The sequence below is a fragment of the Setaria italica genome, chromosome VI (assembly GCF_000263155.2).
Source record: "Setaria italica strain Yugu1 chromosome VI, Setaria_italica_v2.0, whole genome shotgun sequence".
NCBI classification, from domain to species: domain Eukaryota; kingdom Viridiplantae; phylum Streptophyta; class Magnoliopsida; order Poales; family Poaceae; genus Setaria; species Setaria italica.
The window spans coordinates 21,275,437-21,298,873 of NC_028455.1; the positions used below are offsets into that span (position 1 = coordinate 21,275,437).

Here is a 23,437-nt window from a genome sequence, read left to right on the forward strand (position 1 = left end):
CTAGAAAATAAAATCACTATGTAAGAAAGCAGGTTCAACAACATATAAGAAATCTTATTTTAGGTTTTTGCATTTTTATTTATTCTATCTAATAAAATCAAGGAACAACATTTAGGTATATATAAAAAAGAGAGAACATGATGAAGGACAGAACAATTTAGTAGACCAACAGGGAGTAAAAGGGCTTTGCAAAAAAGAACTAGTGCTGTCATTCCATTAGCTCTATTCCTGAACATATAAGAACTTCTATGCGCTATTAATTGAATAGCACATCTCTAGTGCTAGTATGTACTACAAAAGTTGGCAGACTACTCTGACAGTAGTGGAATACAACTACTCTAAATGCATTTAGTTATAGTGATTAGTTCACATTCTAGTGAGCTACTCCTATAGCCTCGATGCTGCATAATTAAGTTGGTAGACTACATCACTATCTCTGGAGAAGAAAAATGCTTAGAGGTTGCCAACCAAAAAGAGTGTGGTTGGATATTCAGATCTAAAATGTGTAGATCAGTCTCGCAAGATTAAGTCTAGCTAACCAAACATTTCAATTGGAAAATACAACCTATGCTTTTCCCTTTTTAACATAAATGGTAACATTACTACTTCTAGGAAAAAGTCCACTTACTGTACTTAATTTAACTGCCAAAACTAAGCTGCTTACATCCAGGGAAAATTCTTTTTACCATACATCTCTGGTGGCTTGATGATTTGGCAGGTACAAAGACGGGAAGAGCGCAAGAACACCCAAGAACCCACATCGCGAGCATGAGGTACAAACCTTAGGCAATACGAGATCGAGAAGATGACGGGGGATGAACTCACAAGACTAGCTGCCGAGGGGGGAAGACGAGGTGGAGGCGTCGTGGCGGATGCGAAGGAGGCGGCCGACGTGGAGGTGCCCGTGTCTAAGGGGATGGGATGGAGAGGAGGCATGCCTTGGTGTTGCCTGCGGGTGAGCGAGGTGGAGGCTTTGCGGCGGCGTGGGCGAGGTGGATGTGGAGGCGTGGCTACGGCGGTGGGGAAAGGGAGGCGAGGCGAGGCTACGAGGGGTTAGCATAGTCTCTATAGGCGGCCCATCTGAGGAAACCGCGACACAATCCACAGTTAGAAACCAGTTAAAAAAATTAAATTGTAGCTATCCGCTCCTCACACCGTTCCAAATTGCTAACGAGCTGGAGCCCAAACTAAGTTAATGTTTTTAACAGAGTCGGCCCATTAGCACGCAACCTAAGTAAGTCCACAGCAAAACTCAGACCATTAAAGCTATTCGAGCCCAAACCATTTGCAGGGCTAGGCAGGACACAGGAGGGGGCTCGGATTTTATTTCTGGCGTCCGTTCGTTTGCGGGTGATCCACTCGTTTCTTCCCTCACACGCGCCAAAATCCCAGCCACCAGCCCACCACCGCCTCCCTCCTCGTGCTCCTCCCGTTCGTCCCCATCCAAAAAACACACTTATTTTGCAGCAAGCACCCTTAAGAATCGCTTCAGTACTGCAGTGACGCGCGGTGAAGAAACAGAGCAAGGAAGAGATGTCTGTGCAGTGCGCGGCGCACGCGGTCCGGGCGCTCGCCGCGCTCCCGGCGCCGGCCTCCCCTCGCCGCCGGGCGACCTGTGTTTCCTTGTCCCTTCTGCCACGCCGGCCGGGGCGCGCAGTCGCGCCCGTACGCGCGGCGGAGCCGTCGTCACCTCCTGCCGCGGCGCCCGCTGCGCAGCCATCCGGCGCCTCGACCGGCAAGGCTGTCATCCCGGACGACGAATTCTCCCTCGCCAAGGTGCGCAGCCCGGCTATCTCTTGCTTCTTGGAACAAGGTCGCTGCGCCTTGGCTGTTGTCAGTTGTCACACCGAGCAATCGTGTCCTCTAGTGCTGAATCGCTTGTCATTTGCAGGTGTCCTTCGGTGTGATTGGGCTGGGAGTTGGGATCTCGCTTCTGTCGTGAGTTCTGAATTTTTCCAGTCTTATATCAGTCTAAAAGATTCAGAATGCTCTGTCATGGAGATTAAGTGTGCTTGCATCCCAGGTATGGGTTCGGCTCGTATTTCAATCTGCTTCCCGGCTCGGAGTGGTCAGCCCTGCTGCTAACCTACGGGTTTCCTCTCACAATCATCGGCATGGCCTTGAAGGTAAGAACTCTCCCTATATATGTACATGTACAAGACATTACTGGATAATATCTTTAGGGACGATCCTGTTTCTTCTCTAAATTATGTGCCTCGATGTTTCGTGCTTCAAATTAAGTCTTGAGAAGCAGTATGCACCAACAATCTCAATTGAGTCAAAATGCTTTAGTAATTTAGGTTGAAAGGTGCATGGTTTCTTTGCTGAGTTTTCATTCTGAATTTTCTATATGCAGTATGCAGAATTGAAACCAGTGCCCTGCATAACCTACGCTGATGCTTTTGCTTTAAGAGAAAAGTGTGCCACCCCTATTCTGAAGCAGGTAATCTTTGTTCATACGATCAAACATGACTATTTAGTATGATGTGGGCTGTTTGTATTCCATTATATTTTCATGTAAAGTAAAATTGAGCTATATAACCAGCAATTTGCTGAAGGCAGAATTTCAAACATGAGATGAACTTGAAATTTGTACGAAAAAGAGGTATTCTACTTAGTGTGGACATGGGAAAAGAAACTGACACTATTTCAACCCCACCTGCTGTTTATACTATCATAATGCCGCATGATGTCACACATTTCGGTCTTGGGGATTAAAATAGAAATGCGTAAAACTGAGATTCTTAGTTAATTTCTAGCAATCTACATGGAGGATTTAACAAAGAAGAATAATTGACTCCTTGGTTAATTTTAACTTTTCAAAAACCTGCGATTATCACTTATTTAGTGACATCATGATGCAATAGACTGATATAAGTGAAATTCACAAAATTTTCACATCACAATATCACTTAAGCCTACCTCCTAATAACCACAATCCCAGATGGTTACTATAACATGAGCTTGATGATCTATTTGATTCTGATGCAACACACTTTAGTAGCTTGGACCATTGATTAAGTTTCTATACATGCTTAATCATATTAATTAGGAATTATCACAATTGTTCAGCACATGCTTTTGAGCTAATAGTGAGGTACTTTTTAAGTTCTTGCACTCAAGCCTGAACTTGGCCTTTTGGTTAAGGTAATATTGTCATGCATTTGCATGGAAAAAAGTCGCGTGACCTAAACTGACAAAATAGCTTACAAGGATCAAGCATACAATCACATAGCAGCAAATTTCTACAGTGCCATTTGTTATTCTGACATCATTGCTCATCCCTAGGTCAGGAGTGATGTAACTCGTTTTAGATATGGTGATGAGCAGCATCTGGATGAAGCGCTACAGCGAATCTTTCAATATGGTTTGGTAATTCTTCATTCTATCCGTTTTCATGAATTAACATGGTTTTACATTATTCATATCAGACTATTTTCAAATTCAGCTAATGGTCATCGGTACTGTCTTACAAGATGTCTCTCTCCATGGTAAGGACATTTGTTGCTTTCTCTTATGCCTTCTTTTTTCCCCCTAAATGACAGGGTGGTGGCATTCCTAGACGTAGTGCACCTATATTACAAAAAATTCGAGAAGAAGTAAGTTCACTGTCTGTTTGTTTTATTCTGTGGAGTAGCATTCTCCATATATTGGAAATTGTGAATCACATATTTTATTTTGGGTTCTGTATTATGCACTGTTTTTTAAGAGTTGAGTAAAATCTATGAGTCCTGGAATTTATCAACTATACATAGTACAAGATGACTTCAGACTCTGCACATAATTTGCGTGGTGCAAATCATTGTGGACATGACATTGGTATCGTTATAGAGTTTTACTGAAACAATTCATGCAGTTACTTCAACCAAAATTCAATGACGAAAATATGTTCCTATAAAAGATCATTAACTTTTAGTGGTCTGGTACTGTAACCAATCAACTGCTACTTCTTTGAGTAGTCACTCAACATAATTGTGAATATCAAAGATGCATAAAATTCATATAAGGACACGAATACCATGATTTAGGTGGAACTTAAGAGGGATCATGGTTTCTCAAAAAAACTTAACTAAACCTTCCTTTCGTTTTTGAAACAAGCCATAAATGCCACAGTTGATTCTCTGCTACCAGATAAATGATAGAACATCCAATTGAGAGGGGCTCAAATCTAGGTGCTCACAGATCTTGTAAGTAACTCAAAGTGTTCAGTACTCCCCCTGTCTTAAGACAAAACCAGGGGGGCATCTTCTTCACATGGTTTTTCTTTCTATCTAGTGAATGAAAAATGATAATTTGGTAAAGGTTAATAAGGTCAGTGCTTTATATAATTCGAAAATATAGTTGCTACAGGTTAATCAACGTCCTTTATCAATGTTCCATGAATATAATGCTTCTATGTCTCGTTACCGACATGAGGAAAATTTAGACAGTTCCATTAAAAAAACAGTCTTTGCTGACAGTTCCATTTTTTAAAAACAGTCTTTGCTGTCATCCCTATACCTTTGGACATTCCAAAGGATTAGTTTTCTGATTGCCATCTTCTGTTCTTTCAGTCGAACGATATTTATTTACCAAATGGCCAGCTCAATTCTTTTGGTGCATTTCTGTATTACAGGATTCACATGATTATTTGGATGCAGGTAACTGAGGATGGGAAATATAGTTTAGTACTCGTATTTGAAGCCAAAGCATTGGAGCTGTCTGATTTTGAGAAGAGACAGGTGAAACTGCCTCCTTTATATACCTGGCCTGAAGTACAAAACAATACTGACGCTGTGTAAAGTATAGAAATATTAGAAGCAGTTTGGATCTGCAGGCATTGATTCCTTGCACTTATTTGTCTGCAGGCAAAATTCACCTCCTTTTTTGGACCTGGGATTAAGGCGGAAATTGGTAAGTTTTGTTAATTTTTGTATTGCTCCAGAATACTATCAAGTCTGTATACTCTATTTCACCCATTTTTCAACATTATTGTACAAATGCAGGAAAAGGTGGTGATGATCTATATGAAGTTCGTCTTATCTCAGAGAGCACTTAGAAACGAACTTTGGGAATTCCCTCAAATGCAAAAGTAGAATTATTTCTTCTCTTTCTTTGATCCACTGATATTTGCATATATGATGTTAATAGTGTCATATTTTACCCTTCTTTTTTATTTTTGGCTTCTCAGCTTTGATAGCTATTGGTTGTTGACTCTTGACTGCGACCTACCACTTTCATACACTCCATGGGCATGTGCAAAGAAAAAGCTATTGTAACATAGATGTAAATGAACTTGATTGGGAATGCTGTCCATATAGTTGAAAGGTATTTAGCCCCTTTCTTCATGGAACTCTTCAGGAAGTTTCAATAACGTTGGTTTTTTTTTTTTTGTGTGTGTGTGTGGGCACTTGTGCGGAAGGCAGTAGCAGAGCATTTGGAAATATTCAGTTCAGACATCGTTTCTTGACACTGGAGTTTTGTAAAGTTCTTCACTGGTGTAGCATACATAATTCTGCACTTCACCATGTGTAGTGGCTCATTCATCTCTCCTGCATCCACATGCAGAGGAGTGAAACATTTCATCGAATGATCGACACACCAGTGAATAATATAGAGAATTGCTGCAACAGATCTGAGGACCACAGAAGAGTAATAAATCCATTTCAGGATCTGGATCTAGGCAACACTGAGCACTAACAACAGTAGATCCTTCTTCTGGTAGGCCAGATTACTGACAGTGCAGATGACAAATATTACCAGACGAGACGACAATCAGGTGAAAGTTTGTTTGCTGTGTTGTATCTAGAACCCATGATTCTTGGCCCCAGCTCTAGAAGCTGAATATTCAGGTGAATGCGGTGCAGGTTTACATTACAGGAAGGATGTCAGGGCCCTGCATGGTTTTTATGCTCACTGCAAAGCATGACAGTATAAGTTAATTAGCAGGCGTGCATCTACTGATGCAGACTGACAATCTGACACTTCCACCTTCCGAAAATAAGAACTGCACATGCAGCAGAATGGAAGATACTTTGTAGAGGTACAAACTACAAACCAATGGGTCATGTGAGCAGTGCCCGCAGTTATCGTGCAGCTTCCACTCACTCATGTGTGGCTCTCTCAAGCCACATGCATCCATGACGAGCACCAGCTTTTGTGGTGTGTACGTGCCTAGGCTACAAAGGGAGATTAGATAGGTTGTGATCGCTACTACATACATGATGGTCAAATGAGGAATCTTATGACCAGTCAGCCACATCTGCTCTCTTGTGCTTGCAGCATTATTAGCAGCTTCATGGTCTGATCCGAATCGGGTTTTAGTGATGACGATGTGTCATAGGAGATCCACGTCAAGATTTATACAAACAGGTGATCCATAATTGGGACAAAACCAAATAACAAGCACATCTACAAGCAGAATGAAATGTTCATGGGGGAAAGAAAAATAATTTCTCCAAATAATGTCACTTTACAATAGAAAAGGAATTAACTATCCAGATTTTAGAAACCATTTCGACATACATGATCCAAGCTTCTAAATTTTGACAAAAATCACACATTCAGATGGCTATAGTAGTATAGTGCGTGAGCCTGTTGGCGAAGGCATGTTCTTGCTCGTCACCGTCACGTGCATGGTAGTGCGTGCACGGCGCGGCAGCACGCTCCCAGATCTTCCTCCTCCTGCTTCCCCGACCGGACGCGCACGCCGGGTTGGTTTGCGGTGCCGCCGCGGCGCGCGCGGCGAGCCTCGCTGGTAGTCATGCATGAATCCACGATCCATGTGGTACAATTGCCGTGCTGTTCGCTCAGAGCTCTCATGTGGAAGCATGACCAGTTTCCATCCTTCTCACCCCTAGTGTTAAACTATTCAGCTCAACTGTCTCATTAGCCTTTACAACTACCGTCTAGTTGTCCTTGTTGCACTTTTGATCTCATCACTCGATCCCTTGTGGCCTAGGAAAGGCTAACTCGTTTAGCTTTTGACAAAACCATCAGGACTCAAAGCTGTAATTATACCGCGTCCCAATCATATCAGGAGCTAGCTAAAACTTTTTAATTTTTCTAGTTGCATATGCTACTTGATGGTCAAGGCAAACACATACGACATTCACATGAGAATATGAATGAGATCGACGAGAAGATGCCTCAGATCACAAGCTATAAGTACTATACCCCACACATAATATTCCAGCCCCTCACTTCTCTTCATCTCCTCTCATCACAATTAAAGGAAACAACACCATGAGGCCTCCCAGTGCCAAGGCACTTGTGGCCACCATCCTTTCGGCTCTACTGATCCTTCTCTTCGTCTTCCTTGTCTGTGCCTCGCCATCTCCCCAGCAACAACAACACTCTGTCATGAGGAGTAGGAGGCTTCTGTCAACGCAATGCCGCGACGCAAGCTCTTGCTCGACGCCTCTGAGCGGGCTCAGCCGGTTCTTCAAGGCACCAGCGACGGTGTTCGAGAGCTTGAAGAAGATGCCCAAGAGCAGGTCCAATCCGTCGCACAATTAGCTAGGCCTCTCCATGTGTGGTTAGCAGTTCTTGATGAGGTAGCCTGATTTTCAGTCTCCTCACTCTCTGGCTCTCTTTGTATTCTTTTGTAGTGGATCACTACTTCAGCTGGTCCATTTAGTTCAGGATAGGCGTGTATGTACATTTTGGGAGATAAAGCTGGCTAGCTCAATTGCAGCTCGGCATGTATGTACGTTTTTGAAGCTAAATTGATGTGTAGATCCCAGAGCAGTATATGCTTAATTATTAGACGAGAAGGCATCATTAACAGTACTATTTTAGAATTTTAGTGGAGACTGTTCTTTTGCTAGGAGATCTCGTAAGGCTTTCTACGTTGCATTAGATCTCAGATGGTTCATGCGCTGTACTGTTGGAACTCGCGACAATTTTTGGAGCATGTTTGCAGCATTACAGCTACAGCTGCCCATTCCCCACAATGGCAAAGTTCATCGATGTGAAGCCCAGGGTAACAACGAATGTTACTGTCTGTCGGTCACTGCACAGCAAGTCTCTAGGCTCTCTCAAAGCTCATAAAAAAGGAGAATTTGTTCGGAAACTGAATTCAGCCTGAAAGTTGTATCTTGCATCCCAACCACAGAGGGTTTCGTTGGCCAGTTTAAATCAAATAATATAGTCTGACATCACATTACAGATTTACAGTAGCAAACTACTCTTTTCGTCCAAAAAAACAAATCATTCTACTATTCAAAATTTGTCCCAAAAAATAAGTCGTTATACTTAATTTGGCATATGTGCACGTGGGCATGCAGCAGCCAATTAGCATAAGATATGGCTAATAAATAGGGGCAATCGAGGTCATTTTACCTCCTTATTAATTCATCCTAAAATTCCTATTCCTATGATGACCCATTAAAACCCGTATTCCTACTCTCATCTCTAAACTCTCGTTCCCTCTCACCAATTATCTCCAACCAAACGCACCACTAGGGTTTAATTCGTATAAACAGCACGCCCAAACCAGACATTTTCAATAGACGAAAACAATCAATAGTAACAAAGTGAACCTTTTATGCATAATTATACAAAATGTCATTATGACCTTTTGCAAAAAAAAGAAAAGGGGGTGCCATTATGCTATTAGTAAAAATGGCCAAGGGCCCTTAAGCAAAAGAAGAAAAAAAACTCCATGTGACAAATCCTAATTCTTACAGATCTTAGTACTCAAGAAGTGCTAAAACAGATGAACTAACCTATAACTCATAGGTCTGTACAGAAACAAGACAGGTTTAGATGAATCCGCTAAAATGAGGACATCGCTGGATCTCAAATGGCGGAAATATTTCAGAATTGGAGAATTACTAATTTCTGAAGCACTTTGCAACCATTCGCACGCCATCCATCGATTTCATTTACAACCAAAGGGAAACGTTGACTACAAACTACACCAAACGTCCAACACCAGCTATTCACATTGTCACTGAAAACATAAACATTCACTGTCATTTACATCTAACCGCAACAGCTATTATGCCATGGTATTAAGGCCCGTGCACTATCACAAGAAACAGCCAAGTCAATGATCAAGGAAGGTGGTAGACATAACTCCACACACTCTTTACAACCATGCAACTTGCCAAGTCGCCATGCTTCCAGAATTCAAACTCATAAAGAACGGAAGGATTAGAACCTTGGAGATGCTTGCAGTGCAATGCTTCACGGTCTCCTGCCAGACTCCATTGACTCCAAGATAGGGCTGGTGTCTCTCAAGGCAATGCCGCCATGACCTTCTTCATCTTCAAGCTCCGCAGGTCTTACTTCGAATGAGTTTGCATTACCATTGCTGTGCGTTTCAGCTAGCTGTTGGAAGTATGCATGAGGCCATATAGCTGCAAATGCATAGGAAAATAAACACTTGGTAAAGTATACTGACAGAAGTCCAGAATCTCATCAGCATATATATATATATAGGTACCATCATTGTCAAAGGGATACGGGAAGAACTGCAGGTAACAGAATGAAGCAACTGTAAGACCTGAAAAGAAGAAAGAAGATTTAGACTTGCGCTCCCCGTAGGACTTCTGAGTGTGAAGGTATTATAAATGTTGAATACAAAAAATATATCAAAGTAGCAAACCTAAGATGCCTCCTGCAAACACATCTTGCCAGTGATGCCAGTAATCATCAACCCGAGAAACTGCAACAAGAGACGCAACAAGGAGAGGCAGAAATACTAGGCACAGTTTTGCAATATGACCTTTGCGATCAAAAGCTTTAAGTTTGCCAGCCAAGTACCACGCAAGAAAACCTAGACCAGCAAAAGACCCTGCAGAAGATGAGAGAGGGTAGGAACAGGTTCATCAGGTCATCTGCTGAAACAATAGGGGGAATACCATATTATAGCTAATAGGGTAACCAAATAGAAATTCTCAAAGCTGCAATGACTATTGAGATTATGAAATGGTAAACAACCTGCTCAGTAGGTGATCCATGCTCGAAAATGTGCTGAAACCATATGTTGCTAATATGTATCGTTCATATTGCCAGTCATGCCATGGAAATTGTGTAATGTCTAATGTGTGACAGGGATGATGAAAAGGATAATCATCTGATTGTCAGACATTAGCAAGAAAAGAACAGCAATTCCAAGTGCACAGTAGCTAAATCATTCTAAGTGTATACATAACATGAAAGGGCAGAAATCAAAGGATCTTATCCAATTAAAGGAAAGCTTTAGTTATAATATAACAGCATATTCAGGCTAGAGGTATTCATGTAGACAACAATTGTGTCAGAACTGCATGAAAACATTGAACTTTGCCTTTTTAATCCTTACTCTGACTAGCTGTATGCTTATTTCTCATTTCTTATTAGCATACTGGTACTATTTAAGTGTTACCTTTCCTCTAGAAAAGGATGAAACTACACTAGAACGTATTTAATAAAAAGACTTGATATTACATAAATGAAGTCTTTGTCTTTTTTCAATGATCGACTCACCCCGAAATTCTTATATAGGAGTGAACCAACAGAACAAATTATTGGCTAATGCAATAGAATAAACAAGGACTAAAGTAAACTGATTGACTAGTACAAGGATTCAGAAGAGCAAGTGATGTATACAAACAATCACAATAATTGCCTGAAATCAGACAGTTATGATAACTGCATGCCAAAATAGTGGACCAATGAACAAATTAGTCACAAGCTACAAACTGTCACTAGGAACATAATGGACATAATGTACCAGGTCATTTAGTTTCTTACATGAAGAATGTCCACTTGGGAAGCTCTTGTGACCTTCTTTGATGACACTCTTTTCTCCATGACAAATGACATCAGTGGTGACATTATCATAATTCTAGAAAACAAACATAGGACTTGGTGACTACATGTGGTTTGAAAGCATGTCAATAGGAATGAATTCTTCATATGCGAAAAAAAGGCATTGGTGGAAGAACTTTACAGGTATGCCGTCAGGGAAACAACGCCAAAAGAAGTCTGGGCGAGGGCGGCCAACACCATCCTTAATTGCATCAGTAATCACAGCAGTTATAAGCACTGAATATAAAATCCCTGTACAAATTTTATAGTTCAGCACAAAATGATGGTGCCACTGAATAACTCAATATTAAAATACTGAGAGTGAAAAGTACCTAGTATGCCATGGTGTAAATCATAGACATTTTTCTTTTTAAAGTAAATTCCAGCAAAGACAACCCAGGGTAGCACTATTGCAATAAGCTGTAATCAAGAAAAAGCTAGACGCTTGAGAAACAAATTGTGCATAGCACACAATTAAATTGATACATGAAGTCATAAGAAAATGTGAAGTAAAGCAAGAACATACTGGAACAGCCCAAAATGGAATTGTGTTGCCCTTTAGAGGATAGCGCAAGTCAGTCATCATATCCCGTCCAACAAAGCGGTGAAAAGGCTCAATTATGTTTAACAGTCCATCCAGGACAGCAAGACAGAGAAGTATGATCCAGTCATACATATGTAATCTTGCCACTTTGGGACCATGGGACCTTATAGTGTGGCATCCTAGCTGGATATCAGCCATTCTCCCCTAAAATGGAAGAGCAAAAGAAAGAACTTCACAGTGAGCAAATAAAAGTACACATGGATTATATATGTCATATGTTAGCAGTGTGCAAATGAAACAAGAAGGGAATCGTCAAACATCTCCAGGTAGATTGAATTCTCATGCTGTCTAAAGCTTGCTAGTTTTCAATGTTACGAAAGCAATAAAAATTTATTCCATAAAGCTTTTTAACATCCGATAACAGAAACCCTGTAAACATTTACAATGAATCGAAAAGAACCAAACTTACAAGTTAGTAGCAGTCAGAAAATCAGTTCAATGGCATCATATAGATTTGAAAGAAACAATCACAGAAACTGCCACACAACTATGAAGTCCAATATAATCATAGCAAGGGCAAGGTCAGGAAAGAGAATGTTTTTAAGAATATCTAGCGGTAATATGCATCTGTCCATTTTAAGTTTATTAGAAATAGGACTACGTCTAACTTGAGGTAGTGGCAAGTGGCAACCACACTTTCATGGTTCAAGCATTGGATAGCTTCCCCTTCAACAGAATATGCGGCATGGTACATAGCCAATGTAACTTGAAGGGCTATTGGTGGAAGCAATACAAGTACTATTTCTTGCAACTCAGGGCGAAGTAATCCATTTAATTGTTTATGCATAAAAAATATGATAAAAGCTTCAGGCAAACTAGGTGGTGTTTGAAAGAACCATAAATTCAAAACAATCACCCACTTTGGGATTGACTTAACTACCACAAAACTGAGGCATTGCATGTGTAAGTCTGCTCGGCAGCTATAAAGTGCAAAAAATGTCAATCGAGGGAACAAGAGGGTCGGAACTTCCATTGTGCCGAAGCAGAAAAATGCTAACTCTATCACTGTAATTAAAATTTGTGAACAGATCCTATTGCGTAGAAGCAGTTAGTGACTAGTAACTCCAGAAAAAATGAGACTGTAGAAGCACAAAAGCTTGAAGATCAATAGCAGTACACTGGTTGACACCAGCTGCCGATTCCCTCTAAACTAGACAATAATTTTTTACTGAAACGCAGGGTCCAAAAATTTCCTCCTTTGCAACCTTAGGCATCTAATCTAATCATATTAAGCTCGTAAGCATTTCTCATTCAGGGAAAAAATGAAAACATTCCCCACTTAGCAACATTTAAACCTAATTTTTGTACCGCAAGGACATACTCCTGAGCACAAGAGAAACAGAAATATGGAGAGCTTAAGAACTCACTCCTCCCTTTTCCTCACTGATAAGGCGCTGATTCAGATCGATTCCCGGACACCTCGGCCGCGACGCAAGAACTGCCCAAAAAGTATCTCATTTAATCAGCGAAAGAACGCAGCCGCAAAGAATGTTACAGCAACGGGAGTGGAGAACTCCAACGCTCAGAGTCTCCTGAAACACACTTACCACTCCGAATCAGGGAATCCGCCGCCGCCGCCGCCGCCGCCGTCGCGAGCAGCCGAGCGAGGCGGTCCCGAACGGATTCCGCCGGAACAGAAGGCAAAGGCCAAGACCTTGTCTCTCACCGCCGCAATCTGGGTATCTGTACTTCATCATTTCAAATATAACGAAAAGAAAAGAACTCAATCGGGCTCGCGGCACAAGAATCTTCCAAAGGCAACTTTATTTTAATAAAAAGCAAAAGAAAAGAGGAAGGGATAAGTGAAAAGAGGGCGAGCGTGTTCTTGCGGGGCGGACCTGCAACGGAACGGGACGGGTTCCTCGAATATCTGGCCGTCGGCCGCCGGAGTTGTGCGCGGCTGGGGAGCCTGGGCTCACACTAGGCCACCACCGCCGCTGGAGATAGGAGATGGCAGTGGACGAGACACTAGCGATGACGGCCGACGGGAGGAGATGGATGGCCTCGCTCTGTCGTGATCCCAGCCGTCGGATGGACGGTGGAGTGGGCGCCGGCCCATCTCGCGGATAATCGGATTAGCCGGAAAAGCTGTTCCCGTTTCGTCGCCGGCTCTGTTACCGACAATTTGGGTCAAGCGGGGTTGAAGACTGCACCGCTGGCTTTCTTTGCTGATGTTTGGAAGATTGAGATAGGTAGGGGGCGAAAGTTGTAGCGTGCTCCGTTTCAGTAGCAAGTCCTTTTCGCAGACCAATCGAAACACAACGGCCCTCTATAAAAGTACTTTGTAAATTCATGGCTTGACTAGAAAAGTTCAAGTTTAGAGTAACTCCATTAAAATTTTTTTCCCAGAACTATGTATCGAGGGTTCTACTAAAAATTTCTTTCCCCAAAATCATGTCATACTACAGCACATCCCTAATAATAAATTCTTCAATATCCTCAGCTGGACCGCCACGAACGTGGTGAGGCTCAGCCACCTCCACACAGTCTTGCTCCCGGCGCCCTCCCCCGCCTCGCACGCCCAGCTTGCCGCTGAAACGCGCCTCCTCGTTGTGGAGGAGCTGATGGGCTCCGCAGCCCACCACGCTGGAGGAGAAGACACGGCAGTGTACTTGGAAGACAAAGCCCGGTGGGGCGAGCCCACACCGTTAAGTGACCACGAGCCTCACGGATCCCTGAGCTCCAGCCACCGGCGACCTCTCACTCACCCAGCTGAACAACACCACCACGCTCGCACATGCAAGCAAGCAGCCAGGAACGAACGCGACGTGACCCCAGTAGATAGAGACAGAGGAAGAAGCAGGAGGCAGCTATGGACTGGATGTTGTTGGAGCAGCTCGCTGGGAGGCGCTATGGAGGTGCTGAGCGCAGTGCGGGGCACGCTCTTCTACCGCTCCACTGCTAAAAAAATTGGTGGGAAGGAATATGCGGGCGGTGGGGGTGATTGGGGAGGAGCATTCGACGTGAAAATATGCGGGGCGACGGGGAAGTTTTTAGCATCGCTATATTTTTTCGGAAACAACAAGGACCTGTTGAAGCCTAAGTTCTTGTATTTTTCTTCCAAAATAAGATTTAGGGGTAATATAAGGGGGCTTTTGGAGTAGCTCTGTTCAACAACTACTGCTCCATTTCCTTACTTTGTGCAGATGGTGAGTGACAATTGTCAGCATCCTCTATGTGAATCCATGGCTTATTAGGAGAGAAGTCCAAGTTGAGATATGTTTTTAGGTATGCTGTTTGACACTCTTTGACTTATAACAGGCTTCCTAGGGAATCACGAGGATGTCCGTACATGATAATCGTAATTCCTGTATCACTCCAGTTAAACACGGTGAGGTGCCAACCACCAACTGGAATCACTTGAAGAGCATGTGCTTTCAGAGACCAGACAAATGCATCATCCGGCAATGGTCCCGGCATGATGAGCTGGCCAACAGCGCACATGACACGACGCGGGCACGTTGCCACTCCTTCTCTTTCGGGTAGGCCAGCAGGTAACTTGGATGGATCTCAGCTCATAGTCTTGCCAACCGGAATATCAAAGCGAAAAAGGAGATCAGACTCATCATTCCCGACTTTCTAAAGCTGTGGCTGCGGCTGGGCACCATCGTCATTCTATGGGGAGAAAGATAAAAACAAAAGCCTAAGCACCGCTAGTCACCATATTGCACAATGCTTTGCAGGCAAATAAACATCCATAAAGTCTATAAAGCCTTTTGACTGCTCCAGGGACCAACGGTTTGTCGGATTTAGTGACCGGCAGTCCACCTAGAGGTACCAGATGGTTAATTTGTGGGCAGAGAGGATCGCAAGACCATGAATTTGATGCTAACACAAGGCATAAAATACAGAGATTTATACAGGTTCGGTTCGCTAGTGTAGCGTAATACCCTACGTCCTGTTTGGAGAATTGTATTGCGTCCTGCCTCGGGTGTTGGTTGTTACGTTGAGGGATTGGATCGGTTCCCCTCCTAGGAGTACCCCTAGCTCCCCTTATATACTCCGAGGGGTAGGGTTACATGGCAGGACCCTAGTTAGTTACTATAGATGAGATCTAGTCGGATTACAACACGTGAGGAGCCCTAACTGGACTCTATCTTCTGCCTTCTTCATCAAGTCAGGCCGGCCCATCAGTGGTCGGCTGGACCCTCCATGAGGGTACCTGGCTATCTATAACCGTCAAGCCCCCGAGCGGTGTGGAGTTGAACGGCAGCCCGACACGAATGCCGAGTTGGATAAGCTTCGCCCGAGTGCTTTCGTCGTCTGGTTGGCGAGAAGTTGCGCAGTGCTCAAAGAACAATCCTTGATCTTGTAGTCTTTGTCTTGTGAAACACCATGGACACACGTCAAAGTGATATCCTACACCCAGCCTCCGAGCCCCCGAGTGCGAGGACTAGCGGAGCCACAGAGGCACGCTGCGCCCAGCCCCCAAGCGTGAGGACTGGCGAAGTCACGGAGGCACGCCGAGTCGCCTCCCACACCGAGCCTCCGAAGCCTGGGAGGTCGGCCTGGTGGCAGGAGGCACACCGAGTCGCCTATGGCATCCAGCCCCTCAGGCTAGGAGCCAGCGGAGTCAAGGAAGCACGCCGAATCGCCTCCCGCCCCAGAGAGGTCGGCCGAGCAGCAGGAGGCTCGCCAAGTCGCCTCTCGCACTTGATCCCCGAGCCTAGGAGAAGCACATCGTGTCGCCTCCCGCACCCAAGCCAGAGAGGTCGGCCGAGCAGCAAGGAGGCACGCTGAGTAGTTTCTGAGCTATAAAAAGACAATGCAAACATTATGTAGCATAATGTAGAATATTTAATGATTGAATAAATCGGAAGTTTGATTCGTTGTCTCTTGCGTATCCTACTCTTGTAGCCAGATAATTTCCCCGAGTAGTTAGCCCGTTACGTTCAGGCACTTGACCCTGCCGGGGTGTTGCCGAGCAGACTCGAGTGTTCTTAGTAGGAAGCGACACATGAGGGTCAGGCTTCACGGATTAAGGCGTATGCTACCCGAGTACTTTAGCAACCGTTAAGAGGGACGGACAAGCCGCAAAGCAGTCGGAACTGTGCGGAAAAGCATCAGCATGAGCTGGGCACCCGTGGGGTGTAGCCCCCGACCGCCCGTGTAGTGGACGGATCAAGCTGTATAAGCAGTCGGGGTGCGACCAAGGTGGTCGGCGAAAGTCATAGAGACACAGAGGAGCTGAGGCGGTCGGAGTAAGTCACGGAGACATGGAGGAGCCGAGGCGTATGTAGATATACGAAAACCATAAAATTTAATTGTAAATAAGACTTAGCTTCATTCATGGTCGAGTCGGAGAACCAGTGGGTTGGTCTTTGCGTTTGGGCTTAGAAGCCCACGAGCGTCATCTTAGTTGTTGTGGTCGGCAATCAGCCCTCGATGAAGCAAACTAGTTGGGATTCGTCCCAACTATCATGCCGGTCTGAGGGGTTGAAGTAGTCGGCGACGTTGACTGTAAGCAGTGCGTGGCGTTGTTGGTTGGCTCGTAAAGCTGCCACCGAGCGCAGCAGACTCACATGAGCTCCGACCCACACAATCTGTCGTTGGGTGCTCGGCAAGTTAGCCGTACGGATTACGGAAGATCATGCATATGCATCAGGTGAGATAAATAACGTATTAGAACCAATATCGACCAATCACACGAAGGAGTACTTCAAATCAGATATATGATAGGAAGAAGAAAAATAATAGAAAGATTATTTCCTTGTTCACATATACCTCTTGTAGAGGCAAACGTGGAGTCAACGTCAGGAAGCAGGGATATAGGAATCCACCCGCACCCTTCGCGTGCTTGTCAAACCGATGCAGATGGAATCATGGCCGGCGGCAGTTTTGGTGTAGATGAGTACAGCTAGAGCAGCAACTATGATTACAGAGAGCGTGTTGGTGGCAGCTGTTTGCCCCGTACAGGTCCGAAATAAAAGGTCGATAGCTTCTCAAAAACCAGATTGACCTGATAAGAGAACGACTCATCCGAATTTTGAATGATTGAGGAGGACCTCACGATCACCCCTACCTGGCACACCAACTGTCGAATTTAGTGATCGGCAGTCGACCAAGGGGTAACCAGATGGTTGATTCGTGGGCAGAGAGGATTGCAAGACTATGAACTTGATGATAACGCAATGCACAAAACATAGAGATTTATACAAGTTCGGACCTTCAGTGTAGCGTAGTACCCTACGTCCTATTTGGAGGATTATATTGCATCCTGCGCTCAGGTGTTGGTTGTTATGTTGAGCGATTGGATCCGTTCCTCTCCTAGAGGTACCCCTACCTCCCCTTTTATAGTCCGAGGGTTAGGGTTACATGGCAGGACCCCTAGCCAATTCCTATAGATGAGATTTAGTCGGATTACAACATGCGGGGAGCCCTAGCTGGACTTATCTTCTGCCTTCTTCGTCAAGTCAGTCCGGCCCATTAGTGGTCAGCTGGGGCCTCCACGAGGTACCTGGGTATCTATAACCGTCGCGGCCATATGTATCAGATTATGCAAGAGACTGGAAGTATATCCTTTATCTTAAATCACATTGCTATTTTCTCAAATTCAAGGCACAAGGTCGTTACTTAAATATTTAATTCCCAAATGATACAACATAAATGTACATTTTTTTGTTTACACTTACATGTCAACAAGGGTATCCACCTGACACAGACAAAAGGTTACATCGTCAGAAGCCCTGTATGGTACAGTTTCTGCGACCTAAGCTACAGCTTCTTGTTCGGAGTACATGTAACCTACAGTATATTTTCTACCTTTTCTTCACAACAAGATTAGCACTAACTTCTCCTCAAAAAGGAAGTGAGAAGTACTAACTGATATACAGTAGCATGTTTACAGTGATACATCATATGATCGCGGACATTTACCTATTTTTCTGGTCATTCATTGAGGCGGCGATGGAAAAGATTGTTCAGCCCAACTTAAAAATCTTCTGAGATGAACATGTTGTCGTATACTCGTATGTTACTCAGTGTTAGCATAATATAACCAAATCAACGACTAGTCATGGCGAGAGAGGAATTCTATGATGCATGGGTAGACTTCATCGATCGCCTGTGTAAAACAGGAATGGTATCATTGCTGATATAACGAAATCATGATGCAAAGATCGATCTCATAAAAGGTGGCACATTCAATGTGAACACCTCATGCTAGGTGTCACTTGTCAGGAGACAGAATACATACCAGTCGACCTCCGACCAAATCATAATGTGCATAATGTGGGCCCTGTGGCTTTCCAAACACCCTATACTTCACCTTGTGCTTCGGAATGAGTTTTGCAGTTTCTAACAAATGGGAATCAGAGACCAAACTGAAATTAGCAATCTGCACGGAAAGGAATTGAGCTAGCAGGAGATGGAAGCAATGCACTCCCTACCGTAAACAGCTTCTGGAGGGCAGATGAGGTCTTTATCTCCAGCCAATGCCAGGACAGGGGTCTGGCACTCTCGCAAATGATCCTTGTACGAGAAGGTTCCATTTCGATTGCATAGTCCACCTTCCCTAAAAGCAGTCGTGAGTTGCAGTACAACCTTTGCAGGCACTGTACCTGCAGATTGTATGATAATATCAACTTCTATGAACATACACATCTTTGTAGATCCAAAATAGCAGTGATGCATAATGTAGTAACTATCAGAAATAGTACTAACTCCTTTCTAGATATATGACGTTTAGAACAAGTTAATTAGTTCACACATATATTTAAACATGGAGCGAATACACAACTAATTGTATAGAACCACAGCTTGCATTAATGCAAGAGAGCAGAACAGGTAGATAATAGATATATACCATTACATCAAGACAACACAGTGTCAGTGTGTAACGAAAGACTACTTACAAAAGTTGTTGAAAACAAGCTTAGACAACAGCTCTGGGTGCATCATGTCCTGAGCTGATATTTGAGGATTAAGCCAGGAAAAAAGATATGGTGGACCAGACGCCCACGGATATGCTGCTGCCAACAATGTACCCAATGGGACCGCAGGAACATTAAGAGCCTGTGCAGGATGAGCCTGACAAACAAACTCATCAGTCTATATTTATTGATGAAAAATATTGAAGGAGTCGATTAGATATAGATGCTCATAAAAATCATCTCAAGCTGTCAGTTTGTTTTACTCACAAGAGGCAGTAACAGCTTCAGCGATGAATTGGATGTTGTATAGTCAACAGAAGAAGCCAAAGTAACAATTGCAGCTAAATTTGACGGAACTCCTTCAAAACCTTGAAGATAGGGGAAAATCAAATAAGATATGGTACTAAAGAATCAGCTATTGAAAGGCAGTAAGCTCTAAAGAATTATGATAATTCTCAACAAACAGACAGCTTGAACTTGCATTTTAGCAAATAAAAGGATCTGAAGTTCTGAAAGGCCGGGATCTATAAGTTGTTCAAATGCTGTTATTACAAAACATACTTACTAGCCGCTGTTAATCAAATGGCACTACACATTTGATAAGTCAAGTGAAGATTTGGCTCTCATTTATATTCTGTGTAGAAGAAAAGGGAAAAAAGAGAAGGGGGCAGGGGGCTGCATGAAAGCTCAAACAGAAAGCAGTATCAGTGTCTCACCAGATCTCGAAAGCATTGCATATAGTAAAATTCCGCCCATTGAATGTCCAATTGCAAGCAACTTCCCATCTTTTGTTTTGCTGTGTTGTCTAATGTATTCCACCTGTACAAATAGGTGGTAAACTTGATATATTTCACGAAAAAATAATTATTACACTAACAGCTACAAGATCTGCCAGCAATTTGAAGTAACAATTTTGAATAGATCATGTCCACCCACCGCAGCAGGTATATCCTCCTCCAGGTAATGGTCGAAGTCCCAATTATATTCAGAAGTTAGATCCATCTGTGTTGATACAAAGCGCTCCCATGAATCCAACTGGTCCTGAAAATTCTTCAAAAGACGTAGACTTTCTTCTCTCACTGGACCAATAATGGTAGAGCTCTCTACCATTTCTGAGAGAACAGAAACTTTTTCTGTGATCTCGTGGAAATTTCCATTTGTAGCAGCTTCTTCCATAAGCTTCGAGATTCGATCAAAAAAATTTGAAAGCTCTGCGAGTAAAGGTGGTTCATCCAAAGCAACTATTCCAAGGTCATCACAATCACTAGCATAGCCACTAGAACTCTGAAGGGAAGCAGCCTCAAATGCACCCTGTTTATCAAGAGGCTGAATACTACCAGAGGCATCCTGAAAAGTGACCGAGCCAGATGCAGCAGAATTTTCATATTCACGTATACTCAGACCAGCACCTCTTACTTCAACTATCCATGTATCAAATCCTTGACTAGACATGTGACGGGCAAATGAAGCCTGAAGGGAAATCAATAGAGCAAGGTAAAGGACAAGCTAGATAACACCAGTCTTTTTAATAACATGTTGAGGAATACAATGAGAGTGCAATTGTGGCAACACGTGAATGACAAAGGGAGTGAACGAATTCGGAAGTGCATGAGCATGAACATTAACAACCATATGTGTAGAAGTGGATGATGCAGGGACGCATGGCTATAGCTGGTCAGATGCAGATTCGAGTTTATGGTAATGGAAGAGCTGAAAGATGAAAAGTATGCAACCTGCATTCACTAGCCCCATCAAAGAAACTGCTCCTGAATTCACTAGTCCCAACAAAACTCCAAAGCAAAAACTGCTTCTGGATTCACTAGCCCCAACAGAACTCCAAAGCAAAACTAACTTTGATCGCACAACATTACACCTCCCTCTCCGAAATCAAATTCCCGGAACATAAGCTACACAACACTGCAGATCACATTTCAAGTTTCTAACCACAATCACACAAGTTTCATTTCAAGAGGAACAGGAAAGTAGGGAGTCCCTACTCACCCCAGGGGAGAGATCGAATCCGATGGCGTTCGTGCCGACCCCGGACAGCAGCATCAACGGGTGATTCCTGACAGGAGCCTGCACGCACACAAGCGAGCCAAATCAAATCAGACACGGCTCTTTCACAAACCAAATGGAACCAGCCGAGACAGCACATACATTGCGGGGAGGCCTGTACCGCCAGAGCGCGAGGCGCCACCCGGCGCCGCCGACGGGAGCGTAGTGGAGCTCGTCGGCGGTGCAGACGGGCGGCTTGGGCGGCCGCGAGGGGGCGGCCGAGGAGGCGGACGACGAGATGGAGATCGGGGGTGAGTCGGCGCGGATTGGAGCGAGGACGCGGCGGGGGAGGCGAGGGGCGAAGGGGGCTTCGCCGGAGCTCCGGCGAGTGGCGGCGCCGGCGAGGGTGGCGGGGATTGGCTGGAGAATCATAGCTCGCGTTGCCGTTTTGGACCTTCCGTGTCCTTTTTTCAAGGTGGCCTTTTATGGTCGCTTGGAACAGAATTGCTTTGGTCAAAAATCAAATACTCTACGTACTTCCTTTTTTTCGATAAAGAAATAAAATAGAGTATTCATAACTATTGTTTTTTTTAAAAATCAAATCATATTTACTCTTACGTAACCTTTTTTTTCTTTATAAAGAAAATTCGAATCAACTGTTTCTTGCAAGAAGTTTGGGGTCAGGCGGTTAGCACTACCAATTGAGTTGGAAGCATCTTTATCAAAAAAAAATTGAGTTGAAAGTGCAAGACAATGCGAGTTTTTATTGATACAGTAGAAAAATACAAGACTTAGCCTTGGGAGGCTTAAGTAGGAAAATGAAAAAGAAAAGAAAAAAACAGACTATACTCGCCCTGTGGGATTGAAACATCAATGCGGGTAACACTCAACTCAAAACCGCCAAATACGACCGGTTGGATTGGGACCTCAACGCAGCCGCACAACTCCACTTGACAACGATAACCGTATCGAAAGCCTTATCGTAGCGCCCTCCAACAATCTCACTCTCATGTAGTCGCCAAAACCAACCGATGTGACCGTGTTGATAGGGACCTAAAAGAAAGCATACCACACCGCACCAAGAAGGCCACCACCATGCGGGATCCTTCGGCGTAGTACCGCTGCAACACCATACTCCATCTAATAGAGTGATACCATCAGATTCGGACCTCTCGCAGGCTGCCTTGCAGTCGTCAGCACGAAAACACAAACACGCGGGAGCCTCACCACACTCGTCGTTCGACTCTACCTCGCTCTTGTCGCCTCGAAGAAAACACCGCGCGCGGGGGCCTCACCACGTCCGCCACAGTACTCCATGCCACGGATCCGTTTCTAGTGTCGCCATCAGCAGAATGGAGGGCAAATCTGCCCCACTTCCCAAGGTCCCCATCGAACTGCCAAACCGCCACCACAGGCCGACTTCACCTTGTTGCTCCACCCGCGCACATAGCCTTCGCCGCCAAGGCAATAGCCGAAGAATTCGTTGGTGCCATCTTCCGACGATGTACCACATCGGAGTAGTCCAGCAAAGCTGAGCCAACCACTGTAGTCCGCTGCAAACCTAGTCATCCCACGGTGCCGTTGCTGCAAGTGCCGTCCTCTGACACAGTCCCACGCCGCACTGATAGTTGCCAAGCAACGCCAATCGCCGCGGTACGCTGCAAGCAGCCAACCGACAACAATGCGATAACCCTGATCGCCACCAGAACTACGATCGCCTCCACGTGAGCTTAGCAACCCCCATAAAGCTCACCATCCTGCACCATCTCGTCTTGTGCCGCCACCGACTATGGCTTCCCTTGGTCGTTGTCACGAGCAACATCATGGCCGAGTTGGGTCTCTAGAAACGACGTCTCCAAGGAGGGGATGACGCCGGTGGCGCCACCATCACTCATCCAGAATCCGGACAGGATTTTCACCTAGAGAACCCCGTGTAGCAGGGATGGAGCTCCAAGATGGCGCCCTCAACGGGGAGAACGACGCCCTAGGACGCCGCCGCCATTGCCACCAGCAAGATCACCGGCAAAGGCTTTCGCCCGGAGCATCCCATCCCTACCACTACACGTCCCCAGCCCCGCATTCCTAGGACCGCAACCATGGAAGCCCTCTCAGGATGGCGCCGCCGCCGTGCCTCCTCGCGCCGCGCGTAGACCCTCTCGGTTGCACCACTGCGATGCCTCACCTC

At 44.5% G+C, this 23,437-nt stretch overlaps 3 protein-coding genes across 4 annotated transcripts; 1 reads left to right on the forward strand and 2 right to left on the reverse strand.

Annotated features, from left to right (window-relative positions):
- The first annotated feature begins 1,392 nt into the window (after positions 1-1,392).
- On the forward strand, positions 1,393-5,350 carry LOC101768585 (thylakoid membrane protein slr0575). Of its 2 annotated transcripts, XM_012847148.3 has the most exons (10): positions 1,393-1,776; positions 1,892-1,938; positions 2,024-2,126; positions 2,357-2,443; positions 3,289-3,372; positions 3,546-3,599; positions 4,641-4,721; positions 4,848-4,893; positions 4,986-5,071; positions 5,171-5,350. In XM_012847148.3, the coding sequence occupies exons 1-9, from the start codon at positions 1,534-1,536 to the stop codon at positions 5,036-5,038; spliced, it is 798 nt and encodes a 265-aa protein (XP_012702602.1). In that variant the 5' UTR covers positions 1,393-1,533; the 3' UTR covers positions 5,039-5,071; positions 5,171-5,350. The 2 variants fall into 2 exon arrangements, with proteins under 2 accessions (XP_012702602.1, XP_004973276.1); XM_004973219.4 differs by having other exon boundaries at positions 1,394-1,776; positions 4,986-5,350.
- A 3,455-nt stretch (positions 5,351-8,805) lies between these two features.
- Positions 8,806-13,477, reverse strand: LOC101768991 (lipid phosphate phosphatase 2). The gene is made up of 10 exons (XM_004973220.4): positions 13,222-13,477; positions 12,931-13,066; positions 12,751-12,821; positions 11,306-11,527; positions 11,112-11,199; positions 10,922-11,031; positions 10,723-10,816; positions 9,593-9,781; positions 9,431-9,490; positions 8,806-9,344 (listed from the first exon to the last, which is right to left on the reverse strand). The coding sequence occupies exons 4-10, from the start codon at positions 11,519-11,521 to the stop codon at positions 9,172-9,174; spliced, it is 930 nt and encodes a 309-aa protein (XP_004973277.1). The 5' UTR covers positions 11,522-11,527; positions 12,751-12,821; positions 12,931-13,066; positions 13,222-13,477; the 3' UTR covers positions 8,806-9,171.
- A 4,458-nt stretch (positions 13,478-17,935) lies between these two features.
- On the reverse strand, positions 17,936-21,732 carry LOC101769656. Its single transcript, XM_004973222.2, has 9 exons — positions 21,415-21,732; positions 21,256-21,333; positions 20,191-20,724; positions 19,971-20,073; positions 19,522-19,622; positions 19,237-19,411; positions 18,772-18,942; positions 18,579-18,679; positions 17,936-18,446 (listed from the first exon to the last, which is right to left on the reverse strand). The coding sequence occupies exons 1-9, from the start codon at positions 21,682-21,684 to the stop codon at positions 18,393-18,395; spliced, it is 1,587 nt and encodes a 528-aa protein (XP_004973279.1). The 5' UTR covers positions 21,685-21,732; the 3' UTR covers positions 17,936-18,392.
- Positions 21,733-23,437: the final 1,705 nt, after the last annotated feature.

What these genes read in the sequence shown, in the direction of transcription:
- LOC101768585 (XM_012847148.3), top strand. Translation starts at nt 1,534, where the DNA reads ATGTCTGTGCAGTGCGCGGCGCACGCGGTCCGGGCGCTCGCCGCGCTC. An exon ending in GTTGGGATCTCGCTTCTGTC is followed by an intron (nt 1,939 to 2,023) that starts GTGAGTTCTGAA and finishes CTTGCATCCCAG; the next exon opens with GTATGGGTTCGGCTCGTATT. An exon ending in CCACCCCTATTCTGAAGCAG is followed by an intron (nt 2,444 to 3,288) that starts GTAATCTTTGTT and finishes GCTCATCCCTAG; the next exon opens with GTCAGGAGTGATGTAACTCG.
- LOC101768991 (XM_004973220.4), bottom strand. Translation starts at nt 11,521, where the DNA reads ATGGCTGATATCCAGCTAGGATGCCACACTATAAGGTCCCATGGTCCC. An exon ending in TTCCATTTTGGGCTGTTCCA is followed by an intron (nt 11,200 to 11,305) that starts GTATGTTCTTGC and finishes TCTTGATTACAG; the next exon opens with CTTATTGCAATAGTGCTACC. An exon ending in GTATCCCTTTGACAATGATG is followed by an intron (nt 9,345 to 9,430) that starts GTACCTATATAT and finishes ATGCATTTGCAG; the next exon opens with CTATATGGCCTCATGCATAC.
- LOC101769656 (XM_004973222.2), bottom strand. Translation starts at nt 21,684, where the DNA reads ATGATTCTCCAGCCAATCCCCGCCACCCTCGCCGGCGCCGCCACTCGC. An exon ending in AGGAGGATATACCTGCTGCG is followed by an intron (nt 20,074 to 20,190) that starts GTGGGTGGACAT and finishes CTATTTGTACAG; the next exon opens with GTGGAATACATTAGACAACA. An exon ending in TGCAATGCTTTCGAGATCTG is followed by an intron (nt 19,623 to 19,970) that starts GTGAGACACTGA and finishes CCTATCTTCAAG; the next exon opens with GTTTTGAAGGAGTTCCGTCA.